Source organism: Cherax quadricarinatus, chromosome 65 (genome assembly GCF_038502225.1).
Source record: "Cherax quadricarinatus isolate ZL_2023a chromosome 65, ASM3850222v1, whole genome shotgun sequence".
NCBI lineage: Eukaryota > Metazoa > Arthropoda > Malacostraca > Decapoda > Parastacidae > Cherax > Cherax quadricarinatus.
In genome coordinates, this window is record NC_091356.1 from 378358 (window position 1) to 396056 (window position 17699).

Sequence of the window (17699 nt, forward strand, 5' to 3'; positions counted from 1 at the left end):
CCCAATAATAAATACAAACAATAAATACTACTACTACAACTACTTCTACTATTATTACTTCGACTACAACTACTACTACTACTACTAGTACTAATAATAATAATAATAATTTGGATGGAAAATATAGTTTTACTCTCTTCAAAAAATGTAATGCCTAATAAACCTGAGTGTAGTGGAATTCCATAGAAGCACAGTATGTATATCATAAATATTTATTGTTAGGTTCATATTCCACTCAAATACAAAAAAAAGGCTTATTGAAAAAATTATAAATATGATAAATAAATAGATGTTTAAAGCATTATACCAAAGTCGAGAAGAAACATAGTTTCCACTGATAATTAAAAAAAAATAGTACATACGAAATAGTATATACATAATAGTGGGTGGCTAGTAGGCCTATGGCTTGTTTACTGATGCTGTCTTACTGAGGCATGAATGATTGGTCTACTTGATTCCTCCCGTTGGCTAGTACTCTGATGATGCTGTTCCTGGCGATACCGAGGGCAGACTAGCAATGCCTAGGGCAGCCTGGCGATGCCGAAAGCAGACTAGCAATACCGAGGGCAGCCTGACAATGCCGATTGTAGCCTGGCGATGTTCAAGGCAGCTTAGCGATGCTCAAGGCAGTCTAGCGATACTCAGGGTAGCCTAGCGATATTCAAGGCAGCCTAGCGATGCTAAGGGCAGCTACAGTTGCGTGACCGGTCGGCTGACCGACCTACAACCACCACCATTCCACACACTTTAGATCCAATACTAAATACATAGATTTTTTATACATTTTTTTGAGTTTATACAAATAGATACAAAGAGTGTAAAGAAGAAACTCCATGGTCCCAGAAATATTATTACTACAGTAGATTAAGGAATTATGCTCACCCCGGAGCAACTAGGAGGGAGAGGGGGGTCAAAATTTTTTCAATGACCCACCTTCCCCTCTTATGGAAAACTGCTAACTAAAGTTATAGATAATCAGATATATGCCAATTTTTAATTCTGACTAGCCTAGCAACCTAATGCAATCTTTGTAAAAAAAATACGTAACAAAATAGCTGATTTTATGCAAATTAGCTTATTTTGCGTTACATAAAATAGCTTAATATTTATTGTATATAACAATTTACTTAAAATAGGTAAAATTTATATCACTATAAATATTATTTTACCTAGCCTGTGTAAAAAACTACATAACTTATGTAAGAGTTTTCCCTGGAGTTTTTAGGAGACCCAAAATGGGCTCATGAGTTTTGTCTAATTTCTTGTCGGCCGTGACGCTAACGTGTCTACCTTGACCCTAACACGTCTGCCGTGACGCTAACACGTCTACCGTGACGCTAACATGTCTACCGTGACACTAACACGTCTACCGGGACGCTAACACTACTGACTAGATATCCCCATCCGAGATTTAACTACTTCACTAAATCCACCACATACCCCCGTAGAGAGCGCCCTTCGCTCCCTCCCGTATACTAAGGTCTACTGGACCCATGTTAAGTTTATTCACATTCATACATATAATAGTTATTTCTATTATTACAATTTTTGTTATCAATAAATGGTTAAAGTATTTTCAATCTTCCATTTTTTACAACAGCAGTAGGTTAAAACCAATTGTAATATTTTTACCATTAAATCTAATGCAGGGTATATACAACCCTTAGAACAGGGATTTAGTGTATATATATATATATATATATATATATATATATATATATATATATATATATATATATATATATATATATAATCTTGTGTCATTCTTTTTGTGTAATAACTGATACAGCAGCGAGTAACTTTCTAAATAGCATTTAACTTAACAATATGCAAATTGTTAGGAAATTAAATATTTTGCTTAAGTACTACGAGTACAGAAAGTGTTTGCTGGTCCCCCTCAACCCATCATGTTGGGAAACCTATCCTAACCGTTTATTCACCTATCCAGATCATACAATTCACTGGGAAGCCTTGGAAAAAAAATCACCCAATTACCTGTTTAGGTCACCTAAACCACTGGAAAGCCTTTATTAATCAGTCACCTATCCAGGTCATTTTAATCACTGGGAAGCTTTTATTAATCACTCAGTAACTTATCCAGGCACCTAATACTCTGTGATACCTCTACTAGCCATTTATTCAAATATGTAGGGTGCCTGATTCACTGGTTCGCCTTTATTAATCACCTAGTCACCTATCCAGGTCACCTAATACCCTGGGAATCCTTCTCTAACCTTATATTCGCTTACCCAGGTCGCCAAATACGCATTGAGGCCTCTGTTAATAATTTACCATATAAAGGAGGGAGGGGTACCTTAATGGTGACTGGTTCTTGATCCAAAGAATTGAAGCTTTCCTTCCCTTTCTCGGATCAAACTTGATTGTCTCCCTTCCTCCCAGGCGTTCTATATTCCTTTCGATTTCAGCACTTCTCATGAATAAAATAATAATAATAATATAATAATATAATAATAATAATAATAATAATAATAATATAATAATAATAATAATAATAATAATAATAATAATATAATAATAATAATAATATAATAATAATAATAATGTTATTATCCAAGACTAATTACCCAGTCACATTTCTCCTTTCAGCTGAAATCACACATCACCTGAATTCAATCCTCGCTCAGCTACCTACCACCATCCCCAACATTTCCCTCACTGTTACCTGCCATAATTTACGACACTCCCCTCACTCACCGTCACCTACCATCATCCACGACAATCCCTTCACTCGCTGTCAGCTACCATCGCCCACTACATTTCCCTGGTACCTATCAGGTGACTCGGGCGTGTACATATAAAATCCAAAAAACTGTTTTGATTAGGAGTAAGAGAACAGGTGGGTCGTCTACACCTTTCCCAACACCAGTAGCAAGACCTTTCAACGGAGTCACATATAAAGGTTCTACACCTGATAGTTACAAATATAGGTGTTCTGCACCTGATAGTACTATAAAAGCTCTACACCTAATAGCCACTAGTATAAAAGTTCTACACATATATAAATGCTCAAGACCTGACAATCACTATTATAAAGGTTCAAAATTAGTTAGTAATATAAAGTTTTAGACCTGATAGTTATAAATTCTAGACCTGATAATCATTAGTACTGATACTCTGTATCTGACAGTCATTAGTGTAAGCTATAAAAACTGTAATGAGTCTTGCCTGGCATCCCCCACTTGGCACACCCTAACATAGTCATCACTGCTTCATTCTTTGACTAGTTTATTGGTCAATTATAAAGTTCTCTCACTGCCACAGATCTTCCTAGTGTTCTCTTGTGGAAGTATGTTGTACCATGTTGATAAGAAGAGTGAAGGTTGTGTGGAGCGAAATAGTGTTCACGAGTGTTAGTGGGCTTTTGCAGTGTAATTGTATCTGTCACGGGACATTTACAATATTGAATGATGTTACAGGGCATTTGCAGTATACATGAAGGCATGGTTGACAGTTGTAATGTACTTAGAAACGTCAGTGACCATTTGCTGTGTTTGGTGGCACTGGAAATTTGCCATGCACGAGAAAGTGTCAGTGAACATATGCAGGCGTTGCTAGGCATTGAAGGTGTTCAGTGTTTCCCAAAGCGTTCGTGGTCATTGGTTGTGTACTTAAAGGTGTCTGTGAACATTTGTTGTGTATTTCAAGTAGTTAGTGGACACTTGGTATGTTTAGGCGTCAGTGGGCACGCGCAGTTGAAACATGTGGAGCTGATCGAAGGATAGTAACTGTATGCAACGGTCGCCCTCCAACACGACTCCCGAACCCGCTAGGCGACGCATGGCGGAGTGTAGTAGTGATGGCCGAGGTGGAGGCTGGTAGATCAGCGTGTGCCCCTGTAATAGGTCCTACAACAGGAGTCCCAGGATGGGGGGTCATGCCACTTCTACTCAGGGCTCGGTGGAGCTTCATGCAAGAAGAGGACTCCTCGTGCTTATAGAGGTAGGATTTGAGAGCGAAGGACTTGCCACAGCGGGTACAGGCGTAGGGCTTGATGCTGGAGTGCGTCTGGACGTGAGCCCGCAGGTTGGACTTGTCAGCAAAGGCCTTACCACACATGCTACACCTGAACGGCTTCTCACCTGCAAAAATAAAAAAAACATTCTTGGTGAATGGAGCAACAGGCCGACAATTGAGTATTAAAACACGCAATGAAGAAGACGTTTCGATCATGATTGAACGGAACTTTTTGCTAAGTAGCATCTTTACACACATTTTTATTCTTGTAATCTGCATGTCAGCATCTTGTACGAGAATCAGTATTTAAAACTAATTAAAGTTGCGAAAGATTTTGATAAAGTTACCGTTGTCTTGAGGAAACACGGGTTGGATAATGGGAATTTAACCATTAAGGCTGCACATAACCTGTTTATCACAAGTAAAGAATATTTTACTCTGTAAAATAGAGGTTAATTACATAATCTCTTAATATACACTGAGATAAGTACACCTCTCAGTGTATATATCCTGTATGAGGAACGCAAATGTAGTCCATCACTTGGCTATGACAGAAATACGTGAGAGATGTGTTAGTGTGGGGAATAACTAGTGACAAATACAGATGTTAGTAGCGGTTATACGTAAGAGATGCAATGTTAGTGTGGGAAATAACTAGGGACAAATACACTTGTAACAGATACAAGTGACAGGTATAGTGTTAGTGGGGAATAACTAGTGACAGCCACAGGTGTAACACATAAGAAACAAATGTATTGTTTGTGTGAAGAGACAGATGAACATATGTTGTAGAAAGTGTCAGGTGTGAATAGCCATCTTAAAAGATTAAAAAAAGAGCAAAGGGTAACAATGGATGGACACAAATATTCTCAGAGAGTAGTATAGATTCCGTTTACATTCCCGACACAAATGTCAAAGACTTAGACATCTGTGAGGGATACAGCTTACGGCTGTTGAGGTAACAAATCTGAGGCCTATGTAAAGGTGAAGAGTGAGCCTGGTATGTGGGGTGTGAGGGTTGACCTGTGTGGGTCCTGATGTGTCCTTGGAGGAGCCACGGTCGTGAGAAACACTTGCCGCAGGTGTGGCACTTGCAGCCCTGGTTGTGAGTGCGCATGTGCTGACTGAAGGCTGGGGTGCTCACATACACTTTATCGCAATATGGACACTTGCGCGCCACCCTCTTGTCGTCCGGGGATCGATGCGTCTGTCTGAAATATCATACAATGAATTGTACAACATATTATGGACTTGTGAGCCACATGCTTTGGCGTCCATTGGGGGTAGAGGGGCGGAAGAAGGGGAAGCATTTACTCGTTCCCCTGGAAGATACCTGTGGGAAAAACAAACATATTATTGTCAAACTCTTGAGGTTTACTATCCCCTTGCCAATACACCCTCCTCAACCCAGCAAGAAAACCAGAGATATAAGTAATATCAGTTACGAAGATTGAAGACACCGGAAATAGCCTCGTTGAAAGACAGGAGAGGAAGATTGAGACATAACCACATACAAGACTATAAAACACGAGAAAATAGATTGTGAGGTCAGCGACGGTTATATTGTACTGCGGCTGTCAATACTGTATATATGCTGAAAATTGAGTTTAATCACCATTTTAGGAATTAAAGTATATTTGGTGGTGTAAAGTTTACATACAATCAGCCTTACTGACTGGTTTTGTGGACTGCACATGCGGCGCCAGAATTAATGAACTGGGACACTGAGGCACGACTAAATTGTTGGAAGGGACGAGAAGGACTAGGAAACCTATTATTATTTTTATTTGGGGGGCTGAAGAAATTTTTGGTGGGCTAAATCCCCAAGCATCTACTGGTGGATAGGCTTTAAACCCAATAAACCAAGCCATCTTAATAGCAACAGTAAGAACAAGAAATCATATTTCTAAATTACGAAAGTTGTACAGAAAGGACATTTACATCTATTTCCGTACAGTGCTTGGCAACTAATGTGGAATTAATTATTAGGAAATACGCAATTAAATAATTGAATAATTAAAAGAAAAGTTTATAAAAGTTTATTAAAAGAAATGGGACAAAACGAGCATAAGATCTATTTTTGTAATTTCAAATGCGCAACTAAATAGTTAAATATATAACTAAACTCTCAAATATATTAGTAAACAGTCAGGTATATAACTAAACAGTCAAATATAAAACTGAACTCTGAAATATTAAACTAAACAGTCAAATTTGTAACGAAATAGGTAAATACAAAATTCTGGTGTTGAGTCTTGGATGGTAACAGATAGAAGCGTAAAAGCGAAAGCCATGCCAAGGAATAACGCAGTCCACTATGCGTCTATTCCAGAATACAAATTATGCAGAAAATCTAGCACCGGAAGTATATTTCAAGAATATTGTTGTCCCTGAGACAAAAGCATTGAGGAAAGTTTACCCTAAGGTTATGGGACTTGGGAGAGTGTTTACAAGTCTTCGTAAGAATAGATCGGTATGACGAGACGAAACATTTAGAAAGTGTGACAACGTGAACCAAGTGGAAAGAGAGGCAGACACCAGAAATAAAAAGTGTGATGGCTTGAACTAAGAGGAAAGAGAGCAGACACCAGAATTAGAAAGTGTGACAACACGAACCAAGTGAAAAGAGAGAAGCAGACACCAGAATTAGAAACATTCTAGCCAAGTTTGGGACAGTAAGCTTCCTCACACTCGTAGGAAAAGTACGAGGCGTGTGAGTGTTTAGTTGTTCTTGTGACGCTACAGCCCCTGGAGCCAGGGAAGGCAGATGGTGCCAAGGAACAAATGGTGCCAGTGAGAAGTTGGTGATGGGAGTAGATGGTGCCAAAGAATAAGTTGTGCCAAGGAGCAGGTGGTGATGATGGCAGCAGGTGGTTCCAAGGAACAGGTGGTGTTAGTGAACAGGTGGTGCCCAGGAGCAGGTGGTAACGATAGCAGGTAGTATGAGTGGACTAGTACAAAATGGAATGTGGGTTAGTAGTGCGGGTAAAATTAGTGAGCCTAGGTTAGTAGCACAAGTAGGGCATTGAACCCCATGTTTTCAGTTTCGAAGTTGCAAGTGGAGCTCCTACAGTGGTGCAGGTGGTGGTAATGGTGCATGCAATGGCTCAGTAGTACGAAGGAATTTATTGGAGCCAGAGGTGTATATTTCAGCGACGTGGGGAGTCATGTGCAGGTCGTGCATTATTATATGTATATTATTATAATTATCATTTATTATTATTTTTATTAATATGGACGTTCAAGTGTTCAAAATGGTAGACTCACAATATCCTCTGACAACTAAACAATGGCTAGGCTCTAAGACAACTGAGATAGGCTCTCAAAACTGAACCATGTCTAGGCTCTCAGATTACTGAACTTTGGCTAGGCTTTTTCAGACACCTGGACTATGACTAGGCTCTCTCAGAGAACTGAACTACGGCTAGGCTTTTTCAGATAACTAACTATGGCTAGGCTCTCTTAGACATCTGAACTATGGCTACTCTCAGACACCTGACAACTAAACCATGACTAGTCTCTCAGACAACTGAATTATGGCTAGACTCCCTCATATAACCGATCTATGGGTAGACTCTCAGACAAGTAAACTGGCTAGGCTCTATTTGACAACCAAATCCATATAAGCCAGGATTTCCTTGACAAACCTAGCTTGACAGAACCATGGCTTGACAAAACCAGGGCTTGATAACAAAATCTTGTCACAATGCATTTGTTTAATGTAATAAATGAAATCCAAACCACTCTTAAGAGCACTTTCTGAGACCACTTTCCACAAACTATAACAGAAAGTGGCAGGCACTCTCTACTGCTCCAAGATTCGCTGGTACTCTCCGGGCCAGGGTCTTTTCCAGATGGCTCCCTGTCTTGAGACCTATGTCTCCCATGGGAGGAAGTACAAGTACCTCCTCATCTTCGGTACCAACTGTCCCCAGGCCTAGCCCCATTCCCCATCCTCACGGGGCTCGTAGGTAGAAGCTAGGCCTCTGGTCTACCATCTTCCCCGCCCCAGAGGGCTCGTGGGAATGGCAGTCTTGTGAGCTGCAGGTGGTAGCAAGCCCTGGCTCTGGCACCTTCCCCGCCCTAGGAGGGCTCGTGAGAGAGGTGTGCTTAGTTCTAGTGGTAGGTAGGTCACTTTCAGTATTAAGTGAGGGCCAGCCAGCACCTGACATTGAAGTGAGGCTTCCAGTGCCGCAAGACGAGATACACGAATTGGTTTTCAATACAATTATAATCTGTAATAGTTGGTTAAAGGGGTTTAAAGCCTATCGACTGCATGAGGGTCTTAAGGCTGCACGTAACTTGGTTCACCACCAAACGAGAATAATACTAATACCTAGAATAGAGATCAAACTCCCAATACATGCTGTTTCTCTAGTGAATCACTGGCCAGGTGTGCACCCGATCATGTACTATATATGTATGTATATATGTATATACATTACATCATGATGTGCGTATCTTTCATTTTATTTTGTATATTTCAGAAATACACCGATATTTTAGAGATATTCTGAGAACTTGAAGATATGTTAGAGATACTCTGAGAACTATCCTTTGTTTTACGAAAACAAAGGATAGTAAATAAGTAAGTTTATTCAGATATACACAAATATAGTTACATAGATTATCATACACAGCAGCATATGTGTAGACAACCTGGGATAACCCGAAAAAAAGTCAAGACTTATTTCCATTGGGGTCCTTTGGATATTTTTTTTTTCATTTTATATATCAGAAGAATTACTTGCATGGAAAATAGAATTTGATACCTTCCTTAAAACTTTACGTAGTCAGCCGGGCTGTGGAGCATACATGGTAATGTAGTCTCTAGCCACCAACAGTCACCCTAATCACAGTCAAGTAGGAAGCCTAGTAAGGTCTTTGCTAGGAGTACAAGTCTCTCTGGCTCATTCCTTTTGGAGTTCATGTGGGTTTTTGTACGGGTCGTCCTGAGAGATTCCCTCTACATCATAAATTTAACGCGTGTTAATAAGACACAGTGTAGTTTATGGCATTTTATTGAGACATTTCGTTCACTGGGGTTTTTATTATTTGATAAAGAATTATAAAGTCCCCGGTGGGTGAAACGTCTTCTCAATATAATGTCATAAAGCGCATATTGTGCCGTATTAACATGCTCATCAGTATATAATACCACTTTTATACAAAAAGTAACCAACTGTAATAGCAAGTTTCTGGCAAGTCACTGGTTGAATGAATGACGGTGAATGTGTTTTTTTTTGTGTGTGTGTGGGGGGGGGAGGAATCACCTTATCTCGGTGGAAGACTTCCGGTGTATTAAAAAAATTCATGTTTGTTTGTTTTTTTTTGCGTTAGATTAATAAAGTATCGAGGTTAAAGATTCCGTCTCTGTGTTCACTTGTCCTGTCCCTGTCTATCGATGGCACCTGGTTGCTGGTGAAGTGCTCGTGATCTAAGTAATTGGAAGTACCCTTTCCTTTCTCGAATCAAACATAATTACCTTCCATTCCCTAGACACGGTTATGATCCCTACGAGTCATCATGTGTTCTGCCTGCTGAATGTATTAAAAGTACGAAGTACTCAAGGGAAGCAAGTGGATCCCCTATAGTTTTTGTGTTATGTCATACTTAACATAACAGAGTAGCAGACCACTGCTGATGTGATGTATTCTTTTTATATACTGTATATTAATAACACCGGTAAGCCGGACTTGAGTTTTGGAAGTAGGAAGTACAGTGCCTCCACTTTAAAGGAGGGGTTTAAGATGTTTGCTGTTTGGAATGATATCCAAACTGTCGTATCTGCGCCTCTGCAAAGACAGCGATAGTGTGAAAGATGGTGAAAGTGTTTCTTTTTGGGGGGGGTCACCCTGCCTCAGGTGGACTTGGACCACCAACATATTAAAAAATAAAAGTTATAACTAGTGTACGTTCGCATGCGTATAATTCTAAATTGTTATTTACTATTGTGTGTGTGTGTGTGTGTGTGTGTGTGTGTGTGTGTGTGTGTGTGTGTGTGTGTGTGTGTGTGTGTGTGTGTGTGTGTGTGTGTGTGTGTGTGTGTGTGTGTGTGTGTGTTTACTCACCTAATTGTACTCACCTAATTGTGGTTGCAGGGGTCGAGACTCAGCTCCTGACCCCGCCACTTCACTGATCGCTACTAGGTCCTCTCCCTCTCTGCTTCCTGAGCTGTATCATACCTCTTCTTAAAACTATGTATGGTTCCTGCCTCCACTACTTCACTTGCTAGGCTATTCCACTTCCTGACAACTCTATGACTGAAGAAATGCTTCCTAACCTTCCTGTGACTCGTCTGAGTCTTCAGCTTCCAGTTGTGACCCCTTGTCCCTGTGTCCCCTCTCTGGAACATCCTATCTCTGTCCACCTTGTCTATTCCCCGCAGTATCTTGTATGTCGTTATCATGTCTCCCCTGACCCTTCTGTCCTCCAGTGTCGTCAGTTCGATTTCCCTCAACCTTTCCTCGTACGACATTCCCCTGAGCTCTGGGACTAGCCTTGTTGCAAACCTTTGTACTTTCTCTAATTTCTTGACGTGCTTGACCAGGTGTGGGTTCCAGACTGGTGCTGCATACTCCAGTATGGGCCTAACATACACAGTGTACAGTGTCTTGAACAATTCCTTATTAAGGTATCGGAATGCTATTCTCAGGTTTGCCAGGCACCCGTATGCTGCAGCAGTTATTTGGTTGATGTGTGCCTCCGGTGACGTGTTCTATGTTATGGTCACCCCAAGGTCTTTCTCCCTGAATGAGGTCTGTAGTCTTTGTCCACCTAGTCTATACTCTGTCTGCGGTCTTCTTTGCCCCTCCCCAATCTTCATGATTTTGCATTTGGCAGGGTTGAATTCGAGAAGCCAGTTTCTGGACCACAGGTCCAGCCTGTCCAGGTCTCTTTGCAGCCCTGCCTCATCCTCATCCGATTTAATTCTTCTCATCAACTTCACATCATCTGCGAATAGGGACACTTCAGAGTCTATTCCTTCCATCATGTCGTTCGCATATATAAAAAAATAGCACTGGTCCTAGAACTGACCCCTGTGGGACCCCGCTCGTAACAGGCGCCCACTGTGATACCTCTTCACGTACCATGACTCGTTGCTGTCTCCCTGTCAGGTATTCCCTGATTCATTGCAGTGCCCTCCCTGTTATATACGCCTGATCCTCCAGCTTCTGCACTAATCTCTTGTGGGGAACTGTGTCAAAGGCCTTCCTGGAGTCTAAGAAAACGCAATCAACCCACCCCTCTCTCTCGTGTCTTACTTCTGTTACCTTGTCATAAAGCTCCAGAAGGTTTGTGATACACGATTTGCCTTCCATGAACCCATGCTGGTTTTCATTTATAATCTTGTTCCGTTCTAGGTGTTCCATCACTCTCCTCCTGATAATCTTCTCCGTGACTTTGTACACAATACATGTCAGAGACACAGGTTTGTAGTTTAGTGCCTCATTTCTGTTTCCTTTCTTAAATATGGGGACTACATTTGCTGTCTTCCATTTCTCAGGTAGTTGCCCAGTTTCAAGGGATGTGTTGAAGATTGTGGTTAGGGGCACGCACAGCATCTCTGCTCCTTCTCTAAGGACCCATGGGGAGATGTCCGGTCCCATCGCCTTTGAGGTATCAAGGTCACTTAGCAGCTTCTGCACCTCCTCCTCGGTTGTTCGTATGTCATCCAACACTTGTTGGTATATTCCCTCTTGATGTTCCCTTCTGTGCTGTCTTCCCAGAGCCCTTCCTGTCTCTACTGTAAAAACTTCCTTAAATCTCCTGTTTAGCTCCTCACATACCTCCTGATCATTTCTTGTGAGTTCTCCACCTTCTGTCCTTAATCTGATCACCTGGTCTTTGTTGTCTTCCTCCTGATGTGGCTATACAACAGTTTCGGGTCAATCTTGATTTTCGATGCTATGTTATTTTCATACTGTCGCTGGGCCTCAGTGTGTACTCACCTAATTGTACTCACCTAATTGTGGTTGCAGGGGTCGAGACTCAGCTCCTGGCCCCGCCTCTTCACTGATCGCTACTAGGTCCTCTCTCTCTCTGCTTCCTGAGCTGTATCATACCTCTTCTCAAAACTATGTATGGTTCCTGCCTCCACTACTTCACTTGCTAGGCTATTTCACTTCCTGACTACTCTATGACTGAAGAAATGCTTCCTAACCTCCCTGTGACTCGTCTGAGTCTTCAGCTTCCAGTTGTGACCCCTTGTCCCTGTGTCCCCTCTCTGGAACATCCTATCTCTGTCCACCTTGTCTATTCCCCGCAGTATCTTGTATGTCGTTATCATGTCTCCCCTGACCCTTCTGTCCTCCAGTGTCGTCAGTTCGATTTCCCTCAACCTTTCCTCGTACGACATTCCCCTGAGCTCTGGGACTAGCCTTGTTGCAAACCTTTGTACTTTCTCTAACTTCTTGACGTGCTTGACCAGGTGTGGGTTCCAGACTGGTGCTGCATACTCCAGTATGGGCCTAACATACACAGTGTACAGTGTCTTGAACGATTCCTTATTAAGGTATCGGAACGCTATTCTCAGGTTTGCCAGGCACCCGTATGCTGCAGCAGTTATTTGGTTGATGTGTGCCTCCGGTGATGTGCTCGGTGTTATGGTCACCCCAAGGTCTTTCTCCCTGAATGAGGTCTGTAGTCTTTGTCCACCTAGCCTATACTCTGTCTGCGGTCTTCTTTGCCCCTCCCCAATCTTCATGACTTTGCATTTGGCTGGATTGAATTCGAGAAGCCAGTTACTGAACCACATGTCCAGCCTGTCCAGGTCTCTTTGCAGTCCTGCCTCATCCTCATCCGATTTAATTCTTCTCATCAACTTCACATCATCTGCGAACAGGGACACTTCAGAGTCTATTCCTTCCATCATGTCGTTCACATATATCAAAAATAGCACTAGTCCTAGAACTGACCCCTGTGAGATCCCGCTCGTCACAGGCGCCCACTGTGATACCTCTTCACGTACCATGACTCGTTGCTGCCTCCCTGTCAGGTATTCCCTGATCCATTGCAGTGCCCTCCCTCTAACATGCGCCTGATCCTCCAGCTTCTGCACTAATCTAGGAAAACGCAATCTACCCACCCCTCTCTCTCGTGTCTTACTTCTGTTACCTTGTCATAAAACTCCAGGAGGTTTGTGATACACGATTTGCCTTCCATGAGCCCATGCTGGTTTTCATTTATAATCTTGTTCCTTTCCAGGTGTTCGACCACTCTCCTCCTGATAATCTTCTCCATGACTTTGTACACAATACATGTCAGAGACACAGGTCTGTAGTTTAGCGCCTCGTTTCTGTTTCCTTTCTTAAATATGGGGACTACATCAGCTGTCTTCCATTTCTCATGTAGTTGCCCAGTTTCAAGGGATGTGTTGAAGATTGTGGTTAGAGGCATGCACAGCATCTCTGCTCCTTCTCTAAGGACCCATGGGGAGATGTTGTCCGGTCCCATCGCCTTTGAGGTGTCAAGGTCACTTAGCAGCTTCTTCACCTCCTCCTCGGTTGTTCGTATGTCATCCAACACTTGTTGGTATATTCCCTCTTGATGTTCCCTTCTGTGCTGTCTTCCCAGAGCCCTTCCTGTCTCTACTGTAAAAACTTCCTTAAATCTCCTGTTCAGCTCCTCACATACCTCCTGATCATTTCTTGTGAGTTCTCCACCTTCTGTCCTTAATCTGATCACCTGGTCTTTGACTGTTGTCTTCCTCCTGATGTGGATATACAACAATTTCGGGTCAGTCTTGATTCTTGATGCTATGTCATTTTCATACTGTCGCTAGGCCTCCCTCCTTACCTGTGCATACTCATTCCTGGCTCTGCGACTGATCTCCCTATTTTCGTGTGTTCTCTGCCTTCTGTACTTTTTCCATTCTCTATTGCACTTTGTTTTTGCCTCTTTACACCGTCGGGTAAACCAGGGGCTCGTTCTGGTCTTCCCGTTGTTACTGTTGCCCTTGGGAATAAACCTTTCCACTGCCTCCTTGCATTTTGTTGTTACATATTCCATCATTTCATTTACTGGTTTTCCTGCCAGTTCTCTGTCCCACTGGACCTCCCGCAGGAAGTTCTTCAACCCTATGTAGTCCCCTCTTTTATAGTCAGGCTTTTCCCATTCAACTCCTGTTATTCTCTCCACTTGCAGCTCTACTATGTATTCAAAGCACAGAACCACGTGGTCGCTAGCTCCTAGGGGACTCTCATACTTGATGTCCTCAATGTCTGAGCTGCCCAGGGTGAACACAAGGTCCAATCTTGCTGGTTCATCCTCCCCTCTCACTCTGGTAGTGTCCTTAACATGTTGGTGCATGAGGTTTTCCAGCACCACGTCCAACATCCTGGCTCTCCATGTTTTGGGACCCCCATGTGGCTCCAGGTTTTCCCAGTCAATCTCCCTGTGGTTGAAATTCCCCATAACCAGCAACTTTGCTCTGCTGGAGTGAGTTCTTCTTGCCACCTCAGCAAGTGTGTCCACCATTGCTCTGTTGCTCTCTTCATATTCCTCTCTTGGCCTCCTGCAGTTCTGTGGTGGATTATACATCACTGCAATGACCACTTTGTGTTCCCCAGACTGAAGTGTACCTACTATGTAGTCTTTTTCTCCCGTCTCATCTATGCCTTCCATTTTCTCGAATTTCCATCTGTTTTTTACGAGCAGAGCAACCCCACCTCCCCCTCTGCCCCTTCTATCTTTCCTCATGATCTGGTATCCTGGTGGGAAGATTGCATCTGTTGTCTCCTTGAGTTTTGTTTCTGTAACTGCTATGATGTCTGGGGACTTCTCAATGATTCTTTCTTGCCATTCCTCATGTTTTTCGTTAATCCATCTGCATTTGTGCACCAAACCTTCAACTTCTGTTCTAATACTGTAACTGTGGTGCGGGGTGTGTGTGTGTGTGTGTGTGTGTGTGTGTGTGTGTGTGTGTGTGTGTGTGTGTGTGTGTGTGTGTGTGTGTGTGTGTGTGTGTGTAGTTAAATATAATATCCATATTTCTCTCCCTCCACTTTTTTCTTTCCTCTGCCTCCTGTGTATAATTTATCATGCTTCCGCTCTGGGATGGAGATATCTTCATAGAAGTTCCATTTCACCTGCGTATGGGATATGCTATCCTAAGAGATGGCAGTCACCAAGTGATAGTAACTCAGCTATGCTGGAAGGAAACCTTTGCATAGTTAATGAGCTCTTGCTGAAATACTTGATGATATCCTCATTGCCTTGCTGAAGTCTCCCAGCTCAGATTGGCGGATTTCAACACCTTGCATGAGCCCCATCCTGCGTGACGGAAAATGATAGGGGAAAACACAAGTAGCTTTTGGTCCCACTGTAATTATCACACAGAATAGTGCAGCTGCACACTGTTGATATATGCAATTTTGTTTTGTTTAAAAAAAGATAAATCGTGACACGTAAAGATGCATTAGCCTTAATTAAATAATGAGACGTATGGATGTGTCATCAATAAATAATAGGACGTGCAGATGTGTCATCTTTAAATCATGGGACGTGCAGATGTGTCATCCTTAAATAATGGGACGTGCAGATGTGTCATCCTTAAATAATGGGACGTGCAGATGTGTCATCTTTAAATAATGGGACGTGCAGATGTGTCATCCTTAAATAATGGGACGTGCAGATGTGTCATCCTTAAATAATGGGACGTGCAGATGTGTCATCCTTAGGTTAAATCACTGAACGTGAAGAAAAGACATATTGCAAAAAAATATATTGGCTCAGTGTTTTGCTGTATAGAGCTTTATCAACTCACTACTTGATCAAGCGAAACGCCGTCCCAGTCAACGCCTCTTCAGTGAGCTTTGAGTCCTCTTTATTGTTGTTGACTACACACAATTTGCATCCAGATCGAAGAACTTTGTTAACTGCTTGAAGTTACTTTGGATAGTCCAGAAAGTCTCGCTATTACGAGTACGTATATTGAACTCTAGAGAGACTACAACCACAGAACAACAAATAATGAGAGAAAGCAGTGTTAACTTGGGTTTGGTGTAACGCTAAGTGATGTATAAAGCGATGAATTAATTGCAATGTAGAAGAAAGACAGACTCAGTAAAATTAGAGGAACAATGTTCTTAACACTTTCTTAGTGAACTAAAAGGCACATTACCGTGGCTGGAACAGTACACAGATAACCCGCACGTCGGAAAGAGAAGCTTACGACGAAGTTTTGGTTCGACTTGGACCATTTACAAAGTCACACTGCGTGACTTTGCAAATTATCCAAGTCGGATCGAAACGAAATGTCGTCGTCGTAAGCTTCTCTCTCCTATGTGTGGGTTATTTGTGTAACTTTCTTGGGGTAAGATTACAAATATGGTTGACATACCTGTGTCTTGCGAGGTTAGAAGACGTGGAGTAGGTCCGTCCGCACTCAGGGCAGACGTGGGCGTCTCGTACAGGTGGGGAAGGTGTGGTGGGAGGAGTGGGAGCGGGCGGGGTGGGTGCTGGTGTACGTGGTGGACTAGTGCTGAGGTTGAGTGGCTGGTCGTAGTGTGGCGCTACGGTAATGATGGTGGTGTGGGCATCTAGTTCCAGTACAGGGGTACTGCTTTCTCTCTGCGGAGTGGGCGTCGTCGCAGGTGTGGGCGTGCTCACAAGCGTGGGTGTGTTGTAGCGAGCGGGCAGGTCTTCAGGACGCAAAGCTACCAACCATGGCTTGTCTGCACACTCCAGAGCGATGTCAGCTAGAAGAGTGAGAGAGTCGTGTGGTCCAGCTGGAGACGGCGGCCATGGGGTCTCACCTTGTGATGGAGACATCGGGGTGGTGGAACCTTCAGCATTGCTGTATACATCACCAGCTCCGCCAATCGCTGGCGACAAAGGAGGTACTTCAGCACTCCTGTAGATGATTCTGGCTTCTCCAGGCGCTGGAGACAAAGGAGGTACAGTTCCTTGCACATTGCTGTAAACAATCCTGGCTTCGCCCTGGGTTTGCGACAAAGTAGGAACCTCAATATTTCTGTAGACGGCCCCGGCTTCAACAGATGTTGACAAAGAGGGCAACGAGCCCTCCACACTGCTGTAGACCACCCTGGCTTCGCCCATATCTTCTTCGAACACAACCTGGTAAACACAACAGTTGTTGAACGTTGTGGAACATAAATCACCGTGACAATGAACTACACTGCACCTAGAAGGTCTTTAGACACACGTGAGTGGTGCCACTTGTTCCTGGCGAGGTGGTAGTGGCACTGGTGGCGACGGCCGGTGGTTGGCACACCCGCCCTGTGCCACGTGCTGCCTCACCCACACCTATTTTGAGCACGAGGGCCACCCTGATGCCCGAGGCACCCCACCCCCCCGATGTCCTGTGGGCCTTCCCCTGATGCCCCAATGCTACACCCTTGTCACAGCTGCTGTTTCAGGACCCGCCCTAACACTAAAACCATGAGTACGTAGTTAGCAGTGCAGTGCCAACACTACTGTCATGGTGCTCACCTCCCTCACACTTCATGCAGGAAACTTACCCATACGTTTCACCAGGCCCAAGAATCGAAAAAGTGACCTTTAAGGTCTAAGCGTACAGCACGCAACGGAAATATTCCTGGCTTAATTCCCTGTCTGGGCGAGATATACGAGTAAATCTTGTTAACCCTTCTGCTCCTGCTCACCTGGTAGTAAAATATTAACCTGGGTATCAATCGTCTTGTAACTGTTCACCTAGTTGTAAATAGGTACTTAGGCATTAGTCAACTGTTGTGGGTCAC

At 43.1% G+C, this 17699-nt stretch overlaps 1 protein-coding gene across 1 annotated transcript; it reads right to left on the bottom strand.

The window, feature by feature from the left end:
• Window positions 1-2470: 2470 nt before the first annotated feature.
• On the bottom strand, window positions 2471-17171 carry LOC128700555 (zinc finger protein SNAI2). Its single transcript, XM_053793830.2, has 3 exons — window positions 16319-17171; window positions 4999-5186; window positions 2471-4100 (listed from the first exon to the last, which is right to left on the bottom strand). The coding sequence occupies exons 1-3, from the start codon at window positions 17035-17037 to the stop codon at window positions 3697-3699; spliced, it is 1311 nt and encodes a 436-aa protein (XP_053649805.2). The 5' UTR covers window positions 17038-17171; the 3' UTR covers window positions 2471-3696.
• Between the last annotated feature and the right edge of the window lie 528 nt (window positions 17172-17699).

Coding starts and splice junctions, on each gene's coding strand:
- LOC128700555 (XM_053793830.2), bottom strand. CDS start 17,037: ATGGGCGAAGCCAGGGTGGTCTACAGCAGTGTGGAGGGCTCGTTGCCC. Junction 5,187..16,318: donor TCTAACCTCGCAAGACACAG/GTATGTCAACCA, acceptor ATGATATTTCAG/ACAGACGCATCGATCCCCGG. Junction 4,101..4,998: donor ACACATCAGGACCCACACAG/GTCAACCCTCAC, acceptor TTATTTTTGCAG/GTGAGAAGCCGTTCAGGTGT.